At 44.3% G+C, this 22,346-nt stretch overlaps 1 protein-coding gene across 3 annotated transcripts in view; it reads right to left on the bottom strand.

Annotated features, from left to right (window-relative positions):
* Nucleotides 1–22,346, bottom strand: part of LOC126334634 (SET domain-containing protein SmydA-8) — a 280,691-nt gene that overhangs the window by 52,822 nt on the left and 205,523 nt on the right. For all 3 annotated transcript variants that reach the window (XM_049997070.1, XM_049997072.1, XM_049997071.1), the window contains one exon: nucleotides 1,122–1,240. In XM_049997070.1, the coding sequence (XP_049853027.1) occupies nucleotides 1,122–1,240 (119 nt within the window). The remainder of the gene's footprint in view (nucleotides 1–1,121; nucleotides 1,241–22,346) is intronic.

Here is a 22,346-nt window from a genome sequence, read left to right as displayed (position 1 = left end):
CGTCATACACACCTACGTCACCCGGAGAAGTTGGAAATTGCAGAACACTGTCTGAATGCAGGACATCGCATGATATGTGACAAACGGAAGTTTTATCCCAGGCATCATCTCTCTGGGATTGCTTATTAAGGAAGCAATACATATCCGTACATACGAAACTTCCTGGCAGATTAAAACTGTGGGCCGGACCGAGACTCGAACTGGGGACCTTTGACTTTCGCGGGCAAGTGCTCTACCAACAGAGCAACCCAAGCACGACTCACTCCCCGTCCTCACAGCTTTACTTCCGTCAGTACCTCGTCGCCTACCTTCCAAACTTTACAAAAGCTCTCCTGCGAAGCTGGCAGAAGGAAAGCTGTGAGGACGGGGCGTGAGTCGTGCTTGGGTAGCTCAGTTGGTAGGGAACTTGCCTGCTAAAGGCAAAGGTCTCGACTTCGAGTCTCGGCTCGTCACACAGTTTTAATCTACCAGGAAGTTTCATATCAGCCCACACTCCGCTGCAGAGTGAAAATCTCATTCATATCCGTACAGTTGAGAATCTTATCAACAAGCATACGGGATTTCAGCTGAGCACAGCCTGGGACCCTGCATTCGCTGCTATTAAATCACTGCGAGAAAATCAAGATTTTTCGATAACAGACTTGTCGTAACATTGGTCTAGCTAGGTTGTTTTTAGTGAGTAGCGTCTGGCCGCGCTGTTGGTAAACACAGCGTACAGCGCACGCGCAGGAGGGCCGCTCTGCGACTTCCGGAAGACGGCGTTTGAGTATGGCGCCATCTATCTGCATATCGTTGCGCACGCGCGATTTTCGTGCCTGCGCATTCTTCTACTCGTGTTCTATACACAGGGGCGTCGACGTGCGGATACCGTCAGTCGTACCTAGCCAGCAGCAAGGTTCAACCAACTGACGACGTTAGACAGTTGCTTCGAGGAAGTATTGTAGAATTTTCACATTGTAATCCGGCTGCAAATCCGTGGAGACTATTTATAACAAATCCGCAGGGAAAGCTTGACGAGTCACACTCCGTGACAGTCTGAAGGTCGGTCTGTGTCGCCTCCGCGGTCTTGACAGTCAAGTAGCCAGCAGTGCACATTGCGACAGGGGTGCGTTGGTGCTCACCTTGAGACTCTGGCGGAAGGCGGCGGCGTCCAGACCTCCGGCGGCCGCGCTGCGCCTCGCCGCCTCGGCGATCGCCGCCTGCAGCTCGCACAGCAGCACGCCGCGCACCCGGTTCTCCGCTGTCGACACCACAACACACAGTACAGTACAATAGGCAGGCTATCACACTACATATGAGAACCTCATTTCCAAAAGGTGCCACCGTCCATAAACATTAGTTCAACGGAAGAGACAAAAAGCGTAGTACAAACACACAGTAGCAGCAGAACACGTTTTGTAGCTTTGTTGTTATATTCAGACATGGGTTGAGACACACTGTTTTTTTCCTACTCTGCTCTTCAGCCACAGGTTTAACAAAAGAAAAACAATGGAGACACAGAATATACAGAACATAGTGGTGGACAAAAGACAGTATACACAGTAACGTAAAAAACACGAAGCTGTTCACACACGAAGACAACCAAAGAAACTGTTAGCACTGAACACGGACACTGATGGTGGAGACGAAACGTGAACGATGGAGCGTGGACGGCGAAAAACACTGAGGCACAAACACGATGGCAGACACTAAACCGATGGCGATGATCTGCGGCGCGCGAATGTCCACTTAACGTGTGCGAGTCCGGCGACCTGACAAGAGAGGAAGAAGGGGGTGGGGGAGGGAGGGGGGAGAGCAAAGATGCCAATGGGAGGGGAGATGGGGGGAGGAATGAAGGTATGGGGGGTAGAGGAAGCCCAGGGGAGAAAGGAGGAGGAAGGGAGGAGGAAGGGAAGGGAGAGACAAGGGAGAGAGAGTGCCCTGAGGAAAAAAAACACAGGAAGTGAGAGGGGAGGATCAAAATTGATAGGAGGGGTAGATGGAGGGGAGGAGGGCATCATCAGGGAGGGGGAGCTGGCGGAAGCCACCTTGGGAGAGGGTAAGGAGAGTGGAGAGATGGAGAGCAGCTGGGACATGGAAATACAGGCGCTGCAGAAGGCAGGGGTGGGAGAGAATGTGAGAGACAAGCGGGTGAGGACGATCGAATTAATTGGACGTGTAGAGAATCAGAATCCGTTAGAGAAAAAGGAGGACGTGGGGGAACGGAATAAGGTCGTAGAGGATCTGCGTGGGGGAGGGGAGACGGATGTGATGGGCGAGGCAAAGAGCATGGCGTTCGAGGATTTGAAGGGATTTGTAAAAGGTAGGAGGAGTGGAGACCCAGGCAGGGTGGGGGTAGCAGAGGTTAGGGCAGATGAGGGATTTATAGGTGTGGAGGATGGTGGAGCGATCCAGACCCCATGTATGGGCAGAAAGGAACTTGAGGAGACGGAGGCGGGAGCGTGCCTTGGCTTGGGTTGTCCGGAGATGGGAGTGCAGGAGAGGTGACAGTCAAGGTTGACGCCAAGGTACTTAAGGGTGGGGGCGAGGGCGATAGGACGGCCATAAATAGTGACATAGAAGTCGAGGAGGCGGAAGGAAGAGGTGGTTTTGCCTGCAATGATCGCCTGGGTTTGGAAATATTGACCTTGAGCAAACACTGGTTGCACCAAGTGGTGAAGGTGTTGGGAGCGTTGCAGAGTGGGGGCGAGGGCAAGGAACGCGGGTGATACACTGCATCAAGTATCTCTGTTAAATGTTTATTTGTTTAGTTGTTATTCAAAATATCAAAAAGGGATTTGGTACCTTTTGGCAGAAAATTGTGCTAACCGCTACTCTGGAGTGACATTATATTACTACAAGCAGTAAAATAGAGGGTGTGTCAAAAAGAATCATCAGATTCAAATAATAACTATTACGTTATTTGAGGTACCGTATGTGAGTGATCAACACTCTGTTGGAAAGAGCAAACTCTCGAATTTTACGCGGTTCCCGCTAGGTAGCAGCAGTGTGCGCCCACTTCAGTTCTAGTGGAAATGGTGTGGGAACTACGTATTGAGCAGTGTGTGCCAGTAACAACTGTTCAGCGTTAATTTTTTATTTTGTAAGTGTGTGGATCCTCCTACAGCACAGAGCATGAATAATTCCGAGAAACAGATTGTTTGTGTAAAGACAAATCGCAGGGCTGTCCTAGAGTGTCTGACACAGACGCCGAACGCATCCGCCACAGTTTCACAAGAAGTCCGCAGAAATCCGTTCGCCGTGCAGCTCGACAGCTTAACATGCCCCTGATATACGTCTGGCGTGTGTCTCGTCGACATTTACACATGAAACCTTACAAAATTCAGTTACTACAAGCTCTTGGTGACAAACAACAATTGTCGAATTCTGTAATTTCGTTTTTGGTACGTAACAACAAGATGAAGTTGTACAACAAGAGAGGGACTCTCCAAAATTTAATTCGTTTTGTACGGTTTCACGGCAAAAGGTCTATGGTACATTTTTCTTTGCAGAGAACGTTGTCGTAGGAAGCTCATATCTCGATATGCTAGAGAACTTTCGTTTCCTACGGTTGGAGACTGATTCGAACGACTTCATTTACCAACGGAATGGGGCACCGCCCTACTGGCATCTCAATATGCGGGAGTTTTTAAAACAAAGGGTTACTGGACGATGAATCGGTCGCACTGAACCAACTGGTTCAGCCTTACATTACTGGCTCCAAGGTTATCGGACCTAACTGTGATTATTTCTTGTGGGCGTTTATAAAAGATTCTGTTTAGTCGTGCGGTAGCGTTATCGCTTCCCACGCCCGGGTTCCCGGGTTCGATTTCCGGCGGGGACAGGGATTTTCTCTGCCTCGTGATGGCTGGGTGTTGTGTGACGTCCTTAGGTTAGTTAGGTTTAAGTAGTTCTAAGTTCTAGGGGACTGATGACCATAGATGTTAAGTCCCATAGTGCTCAGAGCCTTTTTTTCTGAAAGATTCTGTTTATGTGACATCGTTACCAAAAACAATGAATGAACTGAGGTATAGCATAACAGCAGCTGTGGAAGCTGTAACTCAAGACATGCTCGCTGCAGTATGGGAACGATTTGAATACCGCACTGATGTATGCCATGCATCTCAAGGGGGCATATTGAACACCTATAAAAAAGTATGAAAAAAAGTTTCTGAGTTTCCCGTTAATCAAATAATAAAATTCATTGTATATCTTTATTAGTTTCAGAAATATAGACGTGCCAAATCGGATCATTCTTTTTGATACACCCTTTATAGTTGACTGTTTCGTTTGCAATGTTTTGTGCTGCAGTTTACATTCTTCGTGGGTTACCTTCAACTGTTATTAACTTAAAGGTTCAGAAATATTGCAAAGAAATTTAGGCAGAATATTTTCATTTTACAATATATATAAAAATCATTATTTTAACTTTTACAAAATCTGAACACTGAACTAAATGGCACTCCCTGGCATTTTCTGCAGTACTATCATCACCAGGCAGAACAGTATCAAAGACTTTCTGTACAACAAAGTCCGCCGGCCGATGTCGCCGAGCGGTTCTAGGCGCTTCAGTCTGGAATCGCGCGACTGGTACGGTCGCATGTTCGAATCCTGCTTCGGGCATGGATGTATGTGATGTCCTTAGGTTAGATGGGTTTAAGTGGTTCTAAGTTGTAGGGGACTGATGACCTCAGATGTTAAGTCTCATAGTGTTCCGAGCTATTTTTCAACAACAAAGTCTGCAGCTGACAAGGAGGTAATCCACGAACATCTATCGTCCATCTATCGTCCATTGACATCACCATGGCATCCTCTTCCTGGATGTGTGGTACATGTATTTCGTTACTGTGTAAATTAAAAAAAAAATGATCTTATGAACATTAAAATAAAGATGCTTCAAAACAAAGAACAGCGTTACTTTGCAGCAAATTGTCTTCATTAATCATTTCATTGTCTCTAACAGCACTGAAGGATTCTGTACTGTTCTCTTCATTCAGTGCTCTATTACAAAAGTGCAAATCCCATACTGAATATCCCATGTCCCCAAGCAGTTTGAATACGACATTCTTTTTCTCAGGTTGTACATAGCTTTTAGCATTACGTTCTCTAATCCTTACCATAACGTATTCATGTTTTACTGTTTTTTTTAATTTTGTTTTATGACGTTTTTCTTCCACTGTTCTAGTCTACATATCTTTTTTCTTTGATGTTCAGTTTCTGTTCGTCATTCACAGTATTTATCTGATAAATGGGTCTCCATAGTCTAATTGAGAACTCACAATGAATAAAATCGCTAGACACATCCCCACAACAAACAATGTCATGTAAACAAATGTTGGACAAGGTGTGTGCGACGTCATTACCAAGAAGAGCGACGATTGGCTACCGGGATTTGGTACCTCTTGGAAATGAAATAAGACTGGCTTTGGTACTCTTCGCCATGGAAAGCAAGTTTAAGGGGAGATGTACAAAGGATATGGTACGTTTTGGCATACATAAGAGTTCTTATTACATAGGTAATCGTTCTACGTAGTGCTGCCATCTGTTACCTCATTTTTCAATTTTTCGAAATTGGTGCCTTTTGGACATGAGTTTCTCATATGAAGTGAGGCTATAAAATAGCAGGACTCTTGCTGTCTCAGAGTAAGTACGCATGCGCCAAAGATGAACGAACAACAGCTGTGAAACGTGCAGCCACTGTATAACATGGCAGTCGCGACACTTCTTGTCACCCATTACGACAGCAGTGCATCAAGCGGTCGGAACATGAAACATCCGAGTACAGTGTTGGGTGAGTGCGAATTCTATTGTTTATCTTGATTTGTAACGTAGTCTTTATAGTAGGTAGCGTATGTAGCGCCATAAAAATCGACAATAACTAAAAACGGCGCCAAATTTGTCATTATTTAGTTTCCTAACTATAGTGGGAGGTCTGAAATGGTAGTTACAGGACAGTTTATTTACGATTCTCTTGTAACGTATAGATACTTACTGGACCATGTCGTTTTAATTTGATCACAAAAAATTGCCGGTGAGCACTAAATGACCTCACCTTTTGCAGAAAGAGATCATATATTCACCCAACAATGCGAAGTTTTGTTCGCTACACTTCCAGCCAAATAAGAAAATGTGTGACGTAGGAAACCTGTATGGATTGTAATACCTACATTGTTTAACTCACCAAACAAGCCACCACACTTGCGGCTGAAGGAAAAACAGCACAGACGTCACAACAAAACGTCAAAAAGCAATAAAACTGTTTTACAACAGAGAAAAAACCAATTCCACAGTTGTCGCTTCATCCGAGCCACAAACGGCAAGGATTTTCAACATGTTCGCTTTAGAAGCAAAAGTAACTACATTTACAAAAATATTCGTGCATCAGAAAGTTGGGTGAAGTAAAAGAAGGAGAGAAGCAATAGACTCCATGATTTTTTTTTTACATGTAAGAAATGTACCTATCATAAAAATAACAGTCAACAACAGAAAGATATGCTTCTCACGCATGAAACATTATTTATATTCTCTTGCCGTCTGCGGAGTAAACTGCAATTATGCAAATATTTGAAATTATTTTGCCATGCGTAAGTTGTTGCTTATTTCACTGAATCAGAGAAATTCGCCGCGCGGGGTAGCCGCGCGGTCTGTGGCGCCTTGTCACGGTCCGTGCGGCTCCCCCCGTAGGAGGTTCGAGTCCTCCCTCGGGCATGGGTGTGTGTGTTGTCAATAGCGTAAGTTAGTTTAAGATAGATTAAGTAATGTGTACGCTTAGGGACCGATGACCTCAGCAGTTTGGTCCCATAAGACCTTGTAATAAATTTCCAAATTTCCAGTGAAATTCTGCGGCATTACATTTACTTCATGATAATTCACGTCACTTGGTCATTTATTAATGCATGGAATGCAAAAATTTAACAGTTACTTTGTGAATTAAGTAGAAAAATAAATAAAACTTACATTATCCTTACAACACGTTACTGTCTGCTTTCTCACCGCTTTCTTACCGCTAACTGTAACACATTTAACACCAGATAGTGTCGGACTCTCTGTATTAGACTGCCGTGAAGCCTTCTCAGCCGAACGCGACATCTGTGGTGCCTGTGGACAAATCAGAATAGCAATGGCCTTCGCTGGTGTAAGCGCTATTTTTTTTCTCTCTTTTTTTGCAGGAAATAGGGTATGTGTAATAATAAATACTTCCGTGAAGTTCCACATTAAATTTAGAAAAAACTACTTACTGAAAGAAGTGTATAGTGAAGATTGTTATTGGGTGGTTCAAGCGTTTCCAAGATGACTCAAGCTGACTCAAGTCCGGCACGCCCCTCAAAAGCGGAATCGGATGAAAACATCGAAAAAGTTGATAATCTGATCCCATCAGACCGTCCACCGAACATTCGATCCATTGAAAAAACTGCAGAAATTGAAAAAGATTGTCGATGCTGAATTTTACATAACCAGTTTAACACGAGAAAAGTGTACGCGAAACTAACTCCGAAAATTTTCACGATCGAACATAAAGAGGCCGGCCGGTGTGGCCGTGCGGTTCTAGGCGGTTCAGTCTGGAACCGCGCTACCGCTGCGGTCGCAGGTTCGAATCCTGCCTCGGGCATGGATGTGTGTGATGTCCTTAGGTTAGTTAGGTTTAAGTAGCTCTAAGTTCTAGGGAACTGATGACCTCAGAAGTTATGTCCCTTAGTGCTCAGAGCCATTTTTTTTAACAAAAAGAACTCGTGAAAATGTTTGTACTGACACTTTGAATGCCACTGAAAATGATCCTAATTCCTAGAAAAGACTGATAACATGTGATGAATCTTATTTTTTCATTTATGATTCAGAAACCCAGATTTAGCTTGTATGTCATTTGCTAAATACACTATAGACTGTTGCTAAAGTGGCTTCCAAAATATAAAAATGGCTCTGAGGACTATGCGACTTAACTTCTGAGGTCATCAGTCGCCTAGAACTTAGAACTAATTAAACCTAACTAAGCTAAGGACATCACACACATCCATGCCCAAGGTAGGATTCGAACCTGCGACCGTAGCGGTCGCTCGGTTCCAGACTGCAGCGCCTAGAACCGCACGGCCACTCCGGCCGGCTCCAACATATACTTCCGGAAATTTGTATTCGTTGATAGCATGAAATAAATGTAAGGTAGTGCTGTAACGAGTCATAAAAATTATGCTGTAGATGGTGAAAGGTCTGAAGATGGCCTTGTAAGCCGAAAACCGGTTAACAATAAAAGTAATATTGTAGAACAAAAGCAAACTGGTGCTTTACATTTATTGTAATGTTGTTCTACCAAGAACCGATGGAAGATACTGTTAATATGGCGAAAGGTTTCTCTGATCTCTTACCTGAAGGATTACTGTAGTATTGCGGAATCATATGAGGTTTTAATGTCCACAACTCATTTATCAAAACTGTGATTATTCATTCCAGTAGCGGTATGGCTTTACGATTTGTTTACGATCTCTGGAAGCGCCACAATTATCAAAGAACATTTCTCAAAATGCTGGTCGATGCACGTTGGGAAGTATTTTCCCTTTAAATGGAAGCACATAAAGCGTTGTCAAGGAGAGATAAATTTTTCGTACCGCTTCATTTCACCGCTATACGGGAAGTGATAACAGCGAGTTTTCACCCAAGTCCCAGTTAGTGTAGTAAGACTTATAAGGAGGAAACGACATGACTTTCACGAACATCGGTGATGAAAATACCAACTCACTCTATCCATTCATGCAATTCATCAGTCAGAGGATATCAACGCTCAAGGTGACTCCGTCTTCCTCCACTTCATTTCTGCATCGTCGTCTGATAAAGAACATGCGCAGGCGAGGGATATCTGAACTGATATGCCATTCGACTGAAGACTTCCCAACGAACAGAATCAGGTATGTCTTTCACAATATAGGGGCATTATCAGGAGCAAAGGCAGTGCCTGATCTAGCTCACGATAATGGGGTAGCGCTGCTGCTGTTCGAAACCCGGCGAATGACTGTACCGACACGTAGCTACTCAAAGTCGAAGCGCTTATGTACAGCAGGCAACAGCTTTAGAAACGTGCTGCAAAACGCAGAGACACTTGCACATGATCAGTATCTCGTGGAAAGATTGTCGGCTGGCCCCTAACCCAAGAAAGTAATGCAATTCGCGTGAATATCGAAAATGTTAGTTGTCGTTTGATTACGTAGTCGGCTTCCATTCACTGGCATGAGTCACCATCGTGGAACAGCTACACAAATCTACCGGTGGAAACGGAAGATGAGATGGTCAGATTGATTGGAAGAATTCTACGCGACTGTAAGATGCGTTAGCCTGAAACCCTTATGAAGTTAAACTAACGAAAGAGACAGAAGACTTTCAAAGAAGAGTTGTATCATTCGCCGTGAGTTTGTTTGCTCAGCTACAGGGAGAAATGCAGCTATAATGACAAGAAACACGATATACACTCATTCTCATAAATTAAGGATAATACTGATACATGGTAAAACAACGCTCTGGTGGGCGGTTTGTCGGTTTAAATCACCTCGCCGTATGACCATGCAGTGCATTTGACCTGCGGTAGTCGCACGGTAGCGCAGGCAGCAGTCCACATTCGCAGAGCAGGTGCATGTCAGAGTACGGTGCAGCCAGTAAGTGTGCAGAGTTTTCAGACGTGCTATTGGTGACTGTGTGTTGAAAATGGCTCAAAGAACACAAATTGATGACTTTATAAGGGCTAGAATACTAGGGCGACTGGAGGCTGGTCAAACACAGCGGGTCGGGGATTTTCTCTGCCTCGTGATGACTGGGTGTTGTGTGCTGTCCTTAGGTTAGTTAGGTTTAAGTAGTTCTAAGTTCTAGGGGACTGATGGCCATAGATGTTAAGTCCCATAGTGCTCAGAGCCTCAAACACAGCAGGTCGTAGCACGGGCCCTCCGTGTGCCACAAAGTGTGATCTCAAGATCATGGTAACGATTCCAGCAGACACGAAACGTGTCCAGGCGCTACAGTACTGGATGTCCACAGTGTACAACACCACAAGAAAGCCGATATCTCACCATCAGTGCCCGCAGACGGCCACGGAGTAGTGCAAGGAGCCTTGCTCGCGACCTAACCAGAGCCACTGGAACAGTTGTCTCCAGACACACAGTCTACAGACGACTGAACAGACATGGTGTATTCGCCCGGAGACCTGCAAAGTGCATTCCATTGACCCTTGGTCACAGGAGAATCCGTAAAGCCTCATGTCAGGAACACAGTACATGATCATTGGAGCAGTGGTCCAAGGTTTTGTTCACGAACGAGTCCAGGTATAGTCTGAACAGTGATTCTCGCCGGGTTTTCATCTGGCATGAACCAGGAACCATACACCAAACCCTTAATGTCCTTGAAAGGGACCTATATGGAGGTCGTGGTTTGATGGTGTGGGGTAGGATAATGATTGGTGCACGTACACCCCTGCATGTTTTTGACAGAGGAACTGTAACAGATCAGGTGTATCGGGACGTCATTTTGCACCAGTATGTCCACCTTTTCAGGGGTGAAGTGGGTTTCACCTTCCTCCTGATGGATGATAACGCACGGCTCTACCGAGCTGCCATAGTGGAGGAGTACCTTTAAACAGAAGATATCAGGCGAACAGAGTGGCCTGCCTGTTCTCCAGACCTAAACCCCATCGAGCACGTCTGGGATGTTCTCGGTCGACGTATCGCTCCACGTCTTCAAACCCCTACGACACTTCAGGAGCTCCAACAGGCACTGGTGCAAGAATGGGAGGCTATACCCCAGCATCTGTTCGACCACCTGATCCAGAGTTTGCCAACTCGTGCGGCCTGTGTACGTGTGCATGGTGATCATATCCCATATTGATGTCGGGGTACATGCGCAGGAAACAGTGGCTTTTTGTAGCACATGTGTTTCGGGACGGTTTTCTCAACTTATCACTAATGCCGTGGACTTACAATCTGAGTTCCCTATGTGCCTATTCTATTAGCGCCAGTTTTGTGTAGTGCCACGTTGTGTGGCACCACATTCCGTAATTATCTTTAATTTATGAGCATGAGTGTACATCGCGGAGAACCTTAGTCACAAAATTCCAGAAACTCATGTTTCAAGAATTAGTCAAAAAACATATTTCTTCCGCCGAGCTAAAGTTGTGCTCATACGGAAGGCCGCAGACAATATTTTTTTCCACATACCATTCACCAGTCTGTGAGGATGGGTGTGACACTGGTATATTTTGTAGTCTTCACCACAAACTATCTGTTGGCTTGCCGAAAATAGATGGAAATTTAGATGTTTTATCAACGTTGCAAACGCAGATTCTCTGCGTAACTTGAGTGTGGTACACAGAATACCAGTATTCGGTCTCATCACTTGACTATTGATTCCTCACAGCACATCACGGTCTTCCACATTAGCGAGCTGCATTATAACGTGATCAGTGCAGTTTGACTCTGCAGGTGAAGTAATCAACGCAATGGTTTCAGTCTGACAAAAGCAAATTGCTGTCACTGTAATTCCCGAGCACCGCAGTTTATGATACCGGATTGTACGCCTACAAAGTGATGGTACGGCAACAGGGCACACAGTACTGCTTTGGAGTCTCGCTAAAGGAAGGCGTTCTTTTACAGCCGCTTTGTTTCGAGGCTACACCCCGTTCTCCATTTCTTTATGTTTCGTGATTGTTATGCTTTATGCATAGTTGTTACAAGCCTTGTTAGCTATAATCGTTGTTACGTATCTGAATATTTATCTGCGAGTACAACTCCTGCCCTCAGAGACTACCTGCAGTTCCACATAAATACTTACGGACAACTGCCTCCGTAGCCGAGGTCGCTAAGACACGCCAGTGCTGTGGCGCTCGACTGAGAGATAGCGGGTTTGAATCCTGGTTGGTGGAAGAAATTTTCACATCGAGCGTTTGGACGACAGTGGGAGGAGAGCGCGTGGCTTAATGTTTCTCGTCACCGAACTATACACCAATGTTCTAGATCAAATTCAACCTTGGCATTATTAGTGCTGTACATTGTCTACGTTATCTGGGGACAGCTGCAAGTTTTCGCTTGGCTGTATGACAAAAAGGCGCAACAGAAAGGAGTCATTCTACTAAGGGGATACAACGCGCAACCGACTCGTCTCGTTCGTGGGCTGCAACCAGGCTACCGTTCTCAGAAGAGCCTGTACGTTTGGCGTAGCGCAAGCAGAAGATTCGTCATTACATCCAGTTTCGTTGGCTTGCTGCTGCTTTCCCCTCAGAGTCCAGAAGTGGTCCCGGCAATTTCTCTGTGCTGCTGGGAAACAGCACAAAACTAACGGGACGCACTGACGAATTTCACCAGAGAGAGAAAACAGATGTAACAACCAATCACTAGCGGTGTCATAGAGTAGAAACAAATATAGAATCACACACATTCCACAGAATAGAGAATGTACAGAATGGGAACTCAGGTGCAATCCATGCTCCTAAACTTAATGGGCATGGGCGAAGTCTGAAGTATTGAAACCGAGTAAACAGCTATGCTTGAAGCCAAAGGCGAACGGATACGTTTTACTTATTTTATTAATTACGCATTTTAGCTGCTAGACTTACCTATATGTAAACAATTGTATGATACAATGTTAAAGTTAGAAATATATAATGAGCAGTAGTAAGAGAGACGACCTCACAGGAAATTTACAAACAGTTCCCACGGAGCGGCTGATAGCTGCAGTGCATGAGAAAAATTAGTTTTGCCCTTTCTATGCTGTAAACAATAAAACTTCATTAAACTGCGTAATATTCTGTATGTAAATGAAGCAAACCAACATCAATTGCCGGCCGGAGTGACCGAGCGGTTCTAGGCGCTACCGTCTGGGACCGCGTGACAGCTACGGTCGCAGGTTCGAATCCTGCCTCGGGCTTGGATGTGTGTGAAGTCCTTAGGTTAGTTAGGTTTAAGTAGTTCTAAGTTCTAGGGGAATGATGACCTCAGAAGTTAAGTTCCATACTGCTCAGAACCATTTGAACCAACATCAATTCCTGGAGTCAGTTTTTCGGCAGAGGTTCTTCTTTCCCTTTAAAAAATGAAGTTGTTACGCATTTTGCACCTTATCCTTCGCTGTTTAAAACTCCTTTTATCTGATAGTGAGGAAACTAACTAAAGCATAAAATTGATTTATTTCATGTCTTACAGTCTCATAACGCAGCTCCACAACGAAGTGCTTATTTTCCTATATTAGTCATAATTAATGTGATACTTAATTTCTTAGCACTCTGCACCATAGTATTTGAAGGATATGCAGTGAAAAATGTGGCGTTGATTAAGTTCGGCGCATTTTAGGTGATAGGTTGCAGTGTGCTAAATGTAGCTCACATCCCTGGTTAGCAACGACGATAGCAACAGTTAATCAAGCACTCCGAAATATCTTGCATAAATTCAGTATATTTGGCAGTATCTCAAAGTTTAATAATTTTAGTTCGTGAAATCTGGTTTCACGTCGGGTTCGGCTATAACAGTCTATGAATTCCCTCTCGTACGAGACTAGTTCCATCATGTATGGCGGAGGGGGTAGCGACGCCCCTATTGGTCAACATCCACAGAAGCTGGCTGCTCAGCGGTTATGGTTCAAATGGCTCTGAGCACTATGGGACTTAACTTCTAAGGTCATCAGTCCCCTAGAACTTAGAACTACTTAAACCTAACTAACCCCAGGGCATCACACACATCCGTGCCCGAGGCAGGATTCGAACCTGCGGTTACAAGAATTTTCTGTTCCCTTTCAAGCATCTCCAGGAATTACGACGGACTGCCTGATGGATGACATCAGCCACTCTTTAGTGGTCGTTAGGAGTGCATCTGGAACACACCCGGAAGAGGAGAAGATGGAACTGTCAGAAGAATAATCCCCCAGCTTTTCCAGCACGAGAAACAAGCGGCAAAGTGAGGTTAGTCTGGAATTAAGAAATCCAAAAACCTTCATTGCAGTAGCTAACTAAGTATCATCTACCACTACAGTTCCCAATATATCTGGCCCCCATGTAAATGCAGTTCTGCTTCTGATTCTTGTCATCCAAATACTAGAAACTGTCTCTCTGTAGAGTCTGTGCCGACCCAGAGGTCCTCTAGCTTCAACAGACGAACAAAACATTATCCATATATAGTTTATATGGAAAGTTTGGATAAAAACACCCTTTCGTTCTAGAGAAATTTTTGAATCTTTCCTTACCTGAAAAGAAGAATGCCATAATTAATATATGAGGCGTATTCCGAAAGTAAGGTCCGATCGGCCTCGAAATTGAAACCAGACTGAAAATCCGATAAAGCTTTGGACAGGTACGTCGGACTGTGTCTAGTATGCCCGTTGATCGCGTCACGTCTGTCTTTTCAATTCTGACCGCACAGTGGGTTCGTAAAGATATCTATAAAACACTGTCTCCTGCCAAGTATGAGTGCCCGTGAGAGATTTCACCTGATTTGATGCAAAATTGTACCTATTCGAAACTGCACTTGACTTTAGACTCAATAAATTTCAAGGGAAATTTTCCAAAGCGGTGACAACCAGAATGAGTTGAGAGGCTGTTTTGCATGTGGCTCGTGTCCCTACTCGCCCTCAGAGCCCCGATTCTGCGCTATCCCTTTTCCCAGGGAAAAATTACAGTTACGATATGAGGGAGAATTTAGTCTTATGTAATTTCTCTGTGTTAGCTAATTGCCTTTCTTTTCACTGTAAAGATATTGCAGATTTATTTGCCGATTTTTGTTCATACTAACATAAAATCAACTTATTCTGTAATGTAAAACTTCAAGAAACTGATTCAAATGGCTCTAAGCACTATGGGACTTAACTTCTGAGGTCATCAGTCCCCTAGACCTAGAACTACTTCTACTTAACCAACCTAAGGACATCACACACATCCATACAGCAGGCAGGATTCGAACTTGCGATCGTAGCAGCAACGCGGTTCCGGACTGAAGCGCCTAGGACCGCTCCGCCACATGGGACGGGCAAAACTTCATTGTAAATGTACTTTTCTTGTAAATTTATGCAATGTAAATTTTATGATATATGTAGTCAAATGAACGGCTCTGCAAAACGTTAAGTACGAGATAGATAAATTAATACAATATACACTGAAGCACCAAAGAAGCTGGTATAGGCATACGTATTCAAATACAGAGATATGTAAAAAGGCAGAATAAGACGCTGTATTCGGCAATGCCTATATAAGACAACAAGTGTCTGGCGAGGTTGTTAGATCGCTTACTGCTACTACGATGGCAGGTTATCAAGATTTAAGTTAGTCTCAACGTGGTGCTACAGTTGGTGCAGGAACGATGAGACACAGCAAAGGGGATTTTACGGTACGACCGTTTCCCGAGTGTACCGTGAATAGCAGGAATCCGGTAAAATATCAAATTTAAGACATAGCTGAAGCCGGAAAAAGATCCTGCAAAAATGGGACCAACGACGACCGAAGAGAGTCGTTCAGTGCGACAGAAGCGCAACCCCTCCGAAAATTGTTGCAGATTTCAATGCTGGGCCATCAACAGTGTCAGCGTGCGAACTATACAACGAAACATCATCGATATGGCATTTCGAAGCCGAAGGCCCACTGGTGTTGACTGCACGACACAAAGCTTTACGCCTCGCCTGGGCCCGTCAACGCCGACATTGGCTGTTGAAGACTGGAAACATATTGCCTGGTAAGACAAGTCTCGGTTCAAATTGTATCGCGCGAATAGACATCTACGGGTATGGCGACAACCTCTTGAATCCAACGACCCTGCATGTCAGCATGGGACTGTTGAAGCTCGTGGAGGCCGTGTAATGGTGTGGGGCTTGTGCAGTCTGAGTGATATGGGACCCCTGACACGTCTAGATACGACTCTGACATGTGACACCTACGTAGGAATCCTGTCTGATCACCTACATCCGTTCATGTCCATTGGGCATTCCGACGGACTCGGGCAATTCCAGCGGGACGATGCGACACCCCACACGTCCAGAATTGTTACACAGTGGTTCCAGGAACACTCTTCTGAGTTTAAACACTTCAGCTTGCCACCGAACTCCCCAGACACGGACATTATTGAGCATATCTGGGATGTCTTGCAACGTACTGTTCAGAAGAGATCTCCACCCCGTCGTACTCTTACGGATTTATGGACAGCCGTGCGGGACTGATTGTGTCAGTTCCCTCCAGCACTACTTCAGACATTAGTCGAGTCCATAGAACGTCGTGGTGCGGTACTTCTGCGTGCTCGCGGGTGCCCTCCACAACATCACACAGGTGTACCAGTTTATTTGGCTCTTCAATGTATTAACTACTCGGTAGAAAGGAAAAAAGATGCCGTAGAATGTTACCATAGATCTCCCAGTCACGCACAAGAAACTGGCCACCACGTGGCCAGAGGCCAGCGTGGCTGTAGCGCAAAATAGAACTGGACCAGCGACGCGAAGCAGCTGAAGGAACGGGAAAAGGCGGTTTATATCAATCAGCGAGCAGTTACAGTGCACTGTTCCTATGTTCTTCATTATGAAATGACCCGGAGACAACATATCTCTGACCTCACATTATATCATCGGGAAACCGAAACAAGGACGAAGTGTAACGGGTGTGGTCCAAGAGTTTTGTATTTTTCATAGCATTGCTTCACTTGAATGGGCAGCGTTCCAAACCACAAGTACCGATGCCTGAAGGAGAGGAAGTAGTCGACCACGGCCAGCTACAGCAGCACGTCACCGCTACGTAGAGCAACAGGCAAGAAGGGAACCGCAGCAAACAGAAGGTGCAATTTCAACCACATTTTACAGGATTGCACGGGGCGCATTCTTACGCCCCACAGTGGCACTGCGGGTGGCGGAACCCTTTGCGATGCTGCCAAGAGTATGACTGGGTCGAGTGCTCTTCTCGGACGAGAACAGTTTCAGTCTTGTGGTGATTCTGGACGTACCCTCATATGGCAAGAGATGAGAACACGTAAACCATCCAGGAACGCTGTCGAACATGATCGTTTTGGTGGTCCAAGTGTTACAATGTAGGGATGAATAATGCTGCACGGCTGTACTGATCTCCAAATCTTTGTACCCGGTACACTCAGCGGACAACGTTATTCCAACATTGTATTTCTTCTCAATGTGCGATTTTTCAGGATTGGATTCGACCACACTGCATTTTTATGGATGACAGTGCGTGACCTCATAGAACATTACAAGTGGGAGAGGTCGAGGAACGAGAGGATATTCGGCGAATGAACTGGCATGTCCGTTGGCCCAATTTAAATCCCATCGAGCTCGTGTGGAATGCGTTGGGGAGATGTACTTCAACACGGCCCCACGCACCACTTACCATCTAGCAGTTGGCAGGCGCTCTGGTAGAGAAATGGAACGCCCTATCACAAGAACTCCTAACCACAGCACGGTGGCACGTTGCAGAGCGTGCATTGCCGTCCGTTTAATAATACACCCCATACCATGTCCTGTCTTTTGTTAACCAGGAGACCATTATAAACCGCGGTGACTTCAGCGTAATTATTGTCTTTTAAAAGAAATATCATATCCGTTCGTCTCATAGTAGTTCTTTCTACGTATGGTCCAAGTTTCATGGAGCTATTTCACTTGGCAGTGAAACGTCGTGAGAAAGATACTTTTGTGGTTATCTTTTGCACACCAGTGTACTACACCTGCTAAGTCCAAGTCCTTGTTCGTGTTGTATACTGAAGAGCCAAAGAAACTGGCACACCTCCCTAATACCGCGTAGGGCCCCGCGAGCACTCAGAAGTGCCGCAACACGAAGTAGTATGCACTCGACTACTATCCGAGTAGTGCTGGAGGGAACTGAAGCCATGAAACCTCCAAGGTTGTCCATAAATCTGTAAGAGTACGAGGAGGGGGAGATCTCTTTTGCTCTGAACGTCTCAAGGCATCACAGATATGCTCAGTTATGTTCATATCTGACGAGCTTGGTGGCCAGCGCAAGTGTCTAAACTCAGAAGAGTGTTCTTGGAGTCACTCTGAAGCAATTATGGACGTGTGGAGTGTCGCACTGTCCTGCTGGAATTGCCCAAGTCTGTCGGAATGCACAATGGACATGAATGGACGCAGGCGATCAGACAGGATGCTTACGTACGTGTCACCTGTTAGAGTCGTATCTAGAAGTATCAGGGGTCCCACATCACTCCAACTGCACTCGCCCCACTCTGTTACAGAGCCTCCACCAGCTTGAACAGTCCCCTCCTGATATGCAGGGTCCATGGATTCATGAGGTTGTCTCCATACCCGTACATTTCCATCCGCTCCATATAATTTGAAACGAGACTCGTCCAACCAGGCAACATGTTTCTAGTCATCGACACTCCAATGTCGGGGTTGACGAGCCCGGCGAGACGTAAAGCTATGTGTCGTGCAGTCAGATAGGTAATTCACGTAGTAAGTTCGTCGTATTCATGATTTCCTCTTCAAAATGACATATCGTACTTATTATTTAACACAAAATTACATCGAAAAATTCACGAGCAACTAGTTGACAATATGTATGAACTTCAAATAACACGACGAACTGTCTCGTTCGGCATATGGATTCAAACCCAGGTCATGCAGACTAAGCAAAGACCTCGTGACTGACAACTAACTGTCATTCCTGACTAGGCATGCAGAGAGTCATATACCTCGGAAAGTCGTTGCACGTGAAAATCGCATCTAATCTCGTCCTTGAAAAAGCGGTTTACGAGTTCTAGCCACTACTGGTCTCATAAGAGGAGACGTAGATGCATGCGTCTTCCCTAGCTCTGTGGAAACGTGCTAACCTGAGAGAAAGCGTCTGTTATGGTTTGCGGTTCCAGTCTTCCGACTGTAACGTTTTTATCCCTTCTGTGAAAGAGCTACAAGCAGTCAGATCACACATCGATAAGGAAATCGCATGAGAATACTTTCGGCTCATAGTGCAATGGTTAAAAACTTACAATGCTGCACAACACGTAACGCCTCTTTCCACAAACAAATTTTGGGTTTGATTCAAATGGCTCTGAGCACTATGCGACTTAAGTTCTGAGGTCATCAGTCGCCTATAACTTTGAACTAACTATACCTAACTAACCTAAGGACATCACAGACATCCATGCCCGAGGCAGGATTCGAACCTGCAACCGTAGCGGTCGCTCGGCTCCAGACTGTAGCGCCTAGAACTGCACGGCCACTGCGGCAGCCAAATTTTGGGTTACTAGAAATACATAACTTTATTTATGAAGTGCCACATTTGCATAACACTTGAGTACGACACGGCATACCAATCATACACAGACCCAATCGAAATCTAAGTAATTACTATTTTACTAATTCGTACCGATAGAGGCACGCTTGTGTACAGATACTCAGTTTTATTGAAACAGACTTTCGTCGTAAGGTTATCGTGGGTAGTTTTATTTCATTTCTTATAATACAGTGCACAATTTTCGAACGGTTTCTTTCAGTGTCGTTAAAACATTAGTAACCATAAGAGAGAAATTAATCATCAACGATATATGCGAATTCTCTGATGTTATCTATAACAATCTGACAATGCACATGCAGGTTATTGATTACATGCATGAAGAAAACTTGTTCTGAGTTAAAGCTGTCAAACAAGGTTTTATGAAGAACAAAATGCCACTGCCACACGACAGCTAATGGCACGATGCGCTTTCCTCATACATAATACAAAAGTTTCGAGATGCATCTGCAGCCTGGCCATCTATTACACCTGAAAAGAACAAAATGTCGCAAAAGTTAGCCCTTTTTCCACATGCGACTATTTTGAGTTGAAAAGTGAAGGGAATTATGTTGAAGTTCCATTACATTGATAACTTCATCAGAAATCAGTATAGGTTTTAAAAATGTAGCAGTGAATGTACCCAAACTCACGTCGTCTTATCAACAGTGCGCGACGCTTACCGTTACGCTACTAGCTGACACGTAGCTATATCACCTCCAGAACTCAACAACAATTCCTCCAGAACTTGAGGAATTGCACAGTGCTGTGAGATACTGCATATGACCGGATCTAGACTTCTGAGAGACAGACAGTTACAGCTTTTCTTTAGCACTGCACGACGTTTCTAACAAACAGATCGCGCAATAGAGTAGCTCAAGGCGAAAGGAATACTTCCTGTTTAAATTTCTGCATCCTAAACTGTTGGCAGTTCTGTGTAGGTGTCAGTTCAGTGATTTTATTTCGGTGATTACAAAATAGAGACGAATGTATGCATTGGGTAACCGAGGCAGCTAGTTCATGGCGATTCGGTCAACCAAGTAAGTGAAAGTACTGACCATGCTGCAAACCACTACAGGGAGACAGTCTGTCAGAATTTTCATCCACTGTGGCGCAACATTGTTATGATATAAAAATGAGTGATAGCGAAGAGAATTTGGTGGTCTCTTGGACTGATGGTAGATTCATTTACTTATTGTCTATGTTGCATTCCAACTTTGCTGATAATTTTTGATAAGGAGAGACAGATTCTGTTCTCTCCTGGCTACGCCAAGTGAAGAAGGTATAATGGCATTGTGGTCTGACATTCATGTTAAACACGATATTCCTTCTCGACCAAGTAGACGTTAGGTTTAACCACAATAAAGTTAGGAGTCGCGACACGTAGAAACTCTATCAACAGTAACCTTTATTATACTAGTGATTTATTTCTAGTGACGAAACAAACGCTATGTAGGGTCACAAGACACTTATTCCATTTTTTATTTGAGCTTCTGTGTGCCGATAAAATTGGTTTTGATCTGGGATTGCAACTCAGACCGCCCTTAACGCGGAATTTGATCCCTTCGTGACAATACAGCTCGACTGCAATTTGTTGTTTGTTCAAAACTGCAGATTCCTCAACATCTTCACATATCGAATTCTGTCCTGGCACTAAAGCTTTCATTATGTATTATGAAGCTCTAGCATGAGAACACCTATATGCTGGTGGGTAATAATTTTGATTTTTAATGTATTTTCATTCGTTGTCAACACTAACGGTATCTGACGTTTTTGAGTCCCAGTGAGATACAGAACTGTTTGCGAGATCAATGTAAGTTCAAGGATGTTATTCCGAGTTGCTGGTGGAGAAAAATTCGGTAGCTGACGTCTCTTTGTGTGCAGTCAACAACGATATGTGTGGGACTCGATTCTCAGTCAGCACTGAACTCTTCGTCATATTATTTCTAGTTCAAACATGCACACATTTCGCTGCTGGTGTAACAAACCCATTTTTAAAGGTCGTTTTCTCTAGAATATAACAGCGACGGGTGCCTGGTTGGAGTCCTGGGAAAGAAAAATTAATGTTCAGTTAAAACATCTAGCTACTGCCGAGAAATTCCGATATGTCACAGTTGATTGTGCTTCGATGACAATCCATTTAGGTTCTGGATTCGAATCCCTGTCCAACACAAAGCTTTACCTCACGGAATTTCAAGTAAGTTACTTGTGACGAAGCAATATTTAACATCTCTCGTAGTTCGTTAACAAGGACAATATATGCTGGGCAGGAATTCGCGTCCGTTAACAATGCTTATGTTATGTAATTTAAAGTTGATATTTGCTAACTGATACTGTCTAAAATCGAGGTATATCACTCTCTGCATGCCTAGTCAGGAATGACAGTTAGTTGTCAGTCACGACGTCTTTGCTTAGTCTGCATGACCTGGGTTTGAATCCATATGCAGAACGAGACGGTTCGTCGCGTCATTTGAAGTTCATACATATTCTCAACTAGCTGCTCGTGAATAACTTAAATTTTTAATGTAATTTTGTGTTAAATAATAAGTACGATATGTTATTTTGAAAAGGAAATCATGAATACGACGAACTTACTACGTGAATTATCTATCTGACTTAATGATGAGTGTGGTAACATTTCACGTATACATTTATTGTAATAAATGTGAGCTTACAAGCCTGAAGAACCGTCTTATCTGTGATAAGATGTTCCCTGATATTTGTAGTACCTTGGTATTATTTTACATCTTGAGTTATTTTGATGCAGAGCAGTGTTTTCTAGTGGTGACTTGATGGAACCGTTTTCAATAGTCAAACGACTGCACCGAGGGGTGATTAGAGGACCTGCTAGACAGCTACGCTATGTGGGTTGCATTCGAATCAGACGAAATGCAATTCAGGTCGTTCGGATACTTTTGAGCATGACTGTACAGCAATTTTTGTAAATGTATGGATTTGTGGCATCCCATTTACGGTGCGAGTGCCTTTGCAGCAGAGTAGATGGTCTACGTGTAAATACGGACAAGCTGGTATGTTATATGACCTCTTGCACATTCACGTTTCAGTGTGAATTGTTGACTATATTATCAATGGATGCAAACTGGGCCATGGGAATGGTTAGGCTCATACAATCACAGCTGTTAGTATAGCCTAG

Source organism: Schistocerca gregaria, chromosome 2 (assembly GCF_023897955.1).
Source record: "Schistocerca gregaria isolate iqSchGreg1 chromosome 2, iqSchGreg1.2, whole genome shotgun sequence".
Taxonomy (NCBI): domain Eukaryota; kingdom Metazoa; phylum Arthropoda; class Insecta; order Orthoptera; family Acrididae; genus Schistocerca; species Schistocerca gregaria.
Note: the sequence above shows the minus strand (reverse complement) of the source record. Positions and strands in the feature narration are given on the sequence as shown.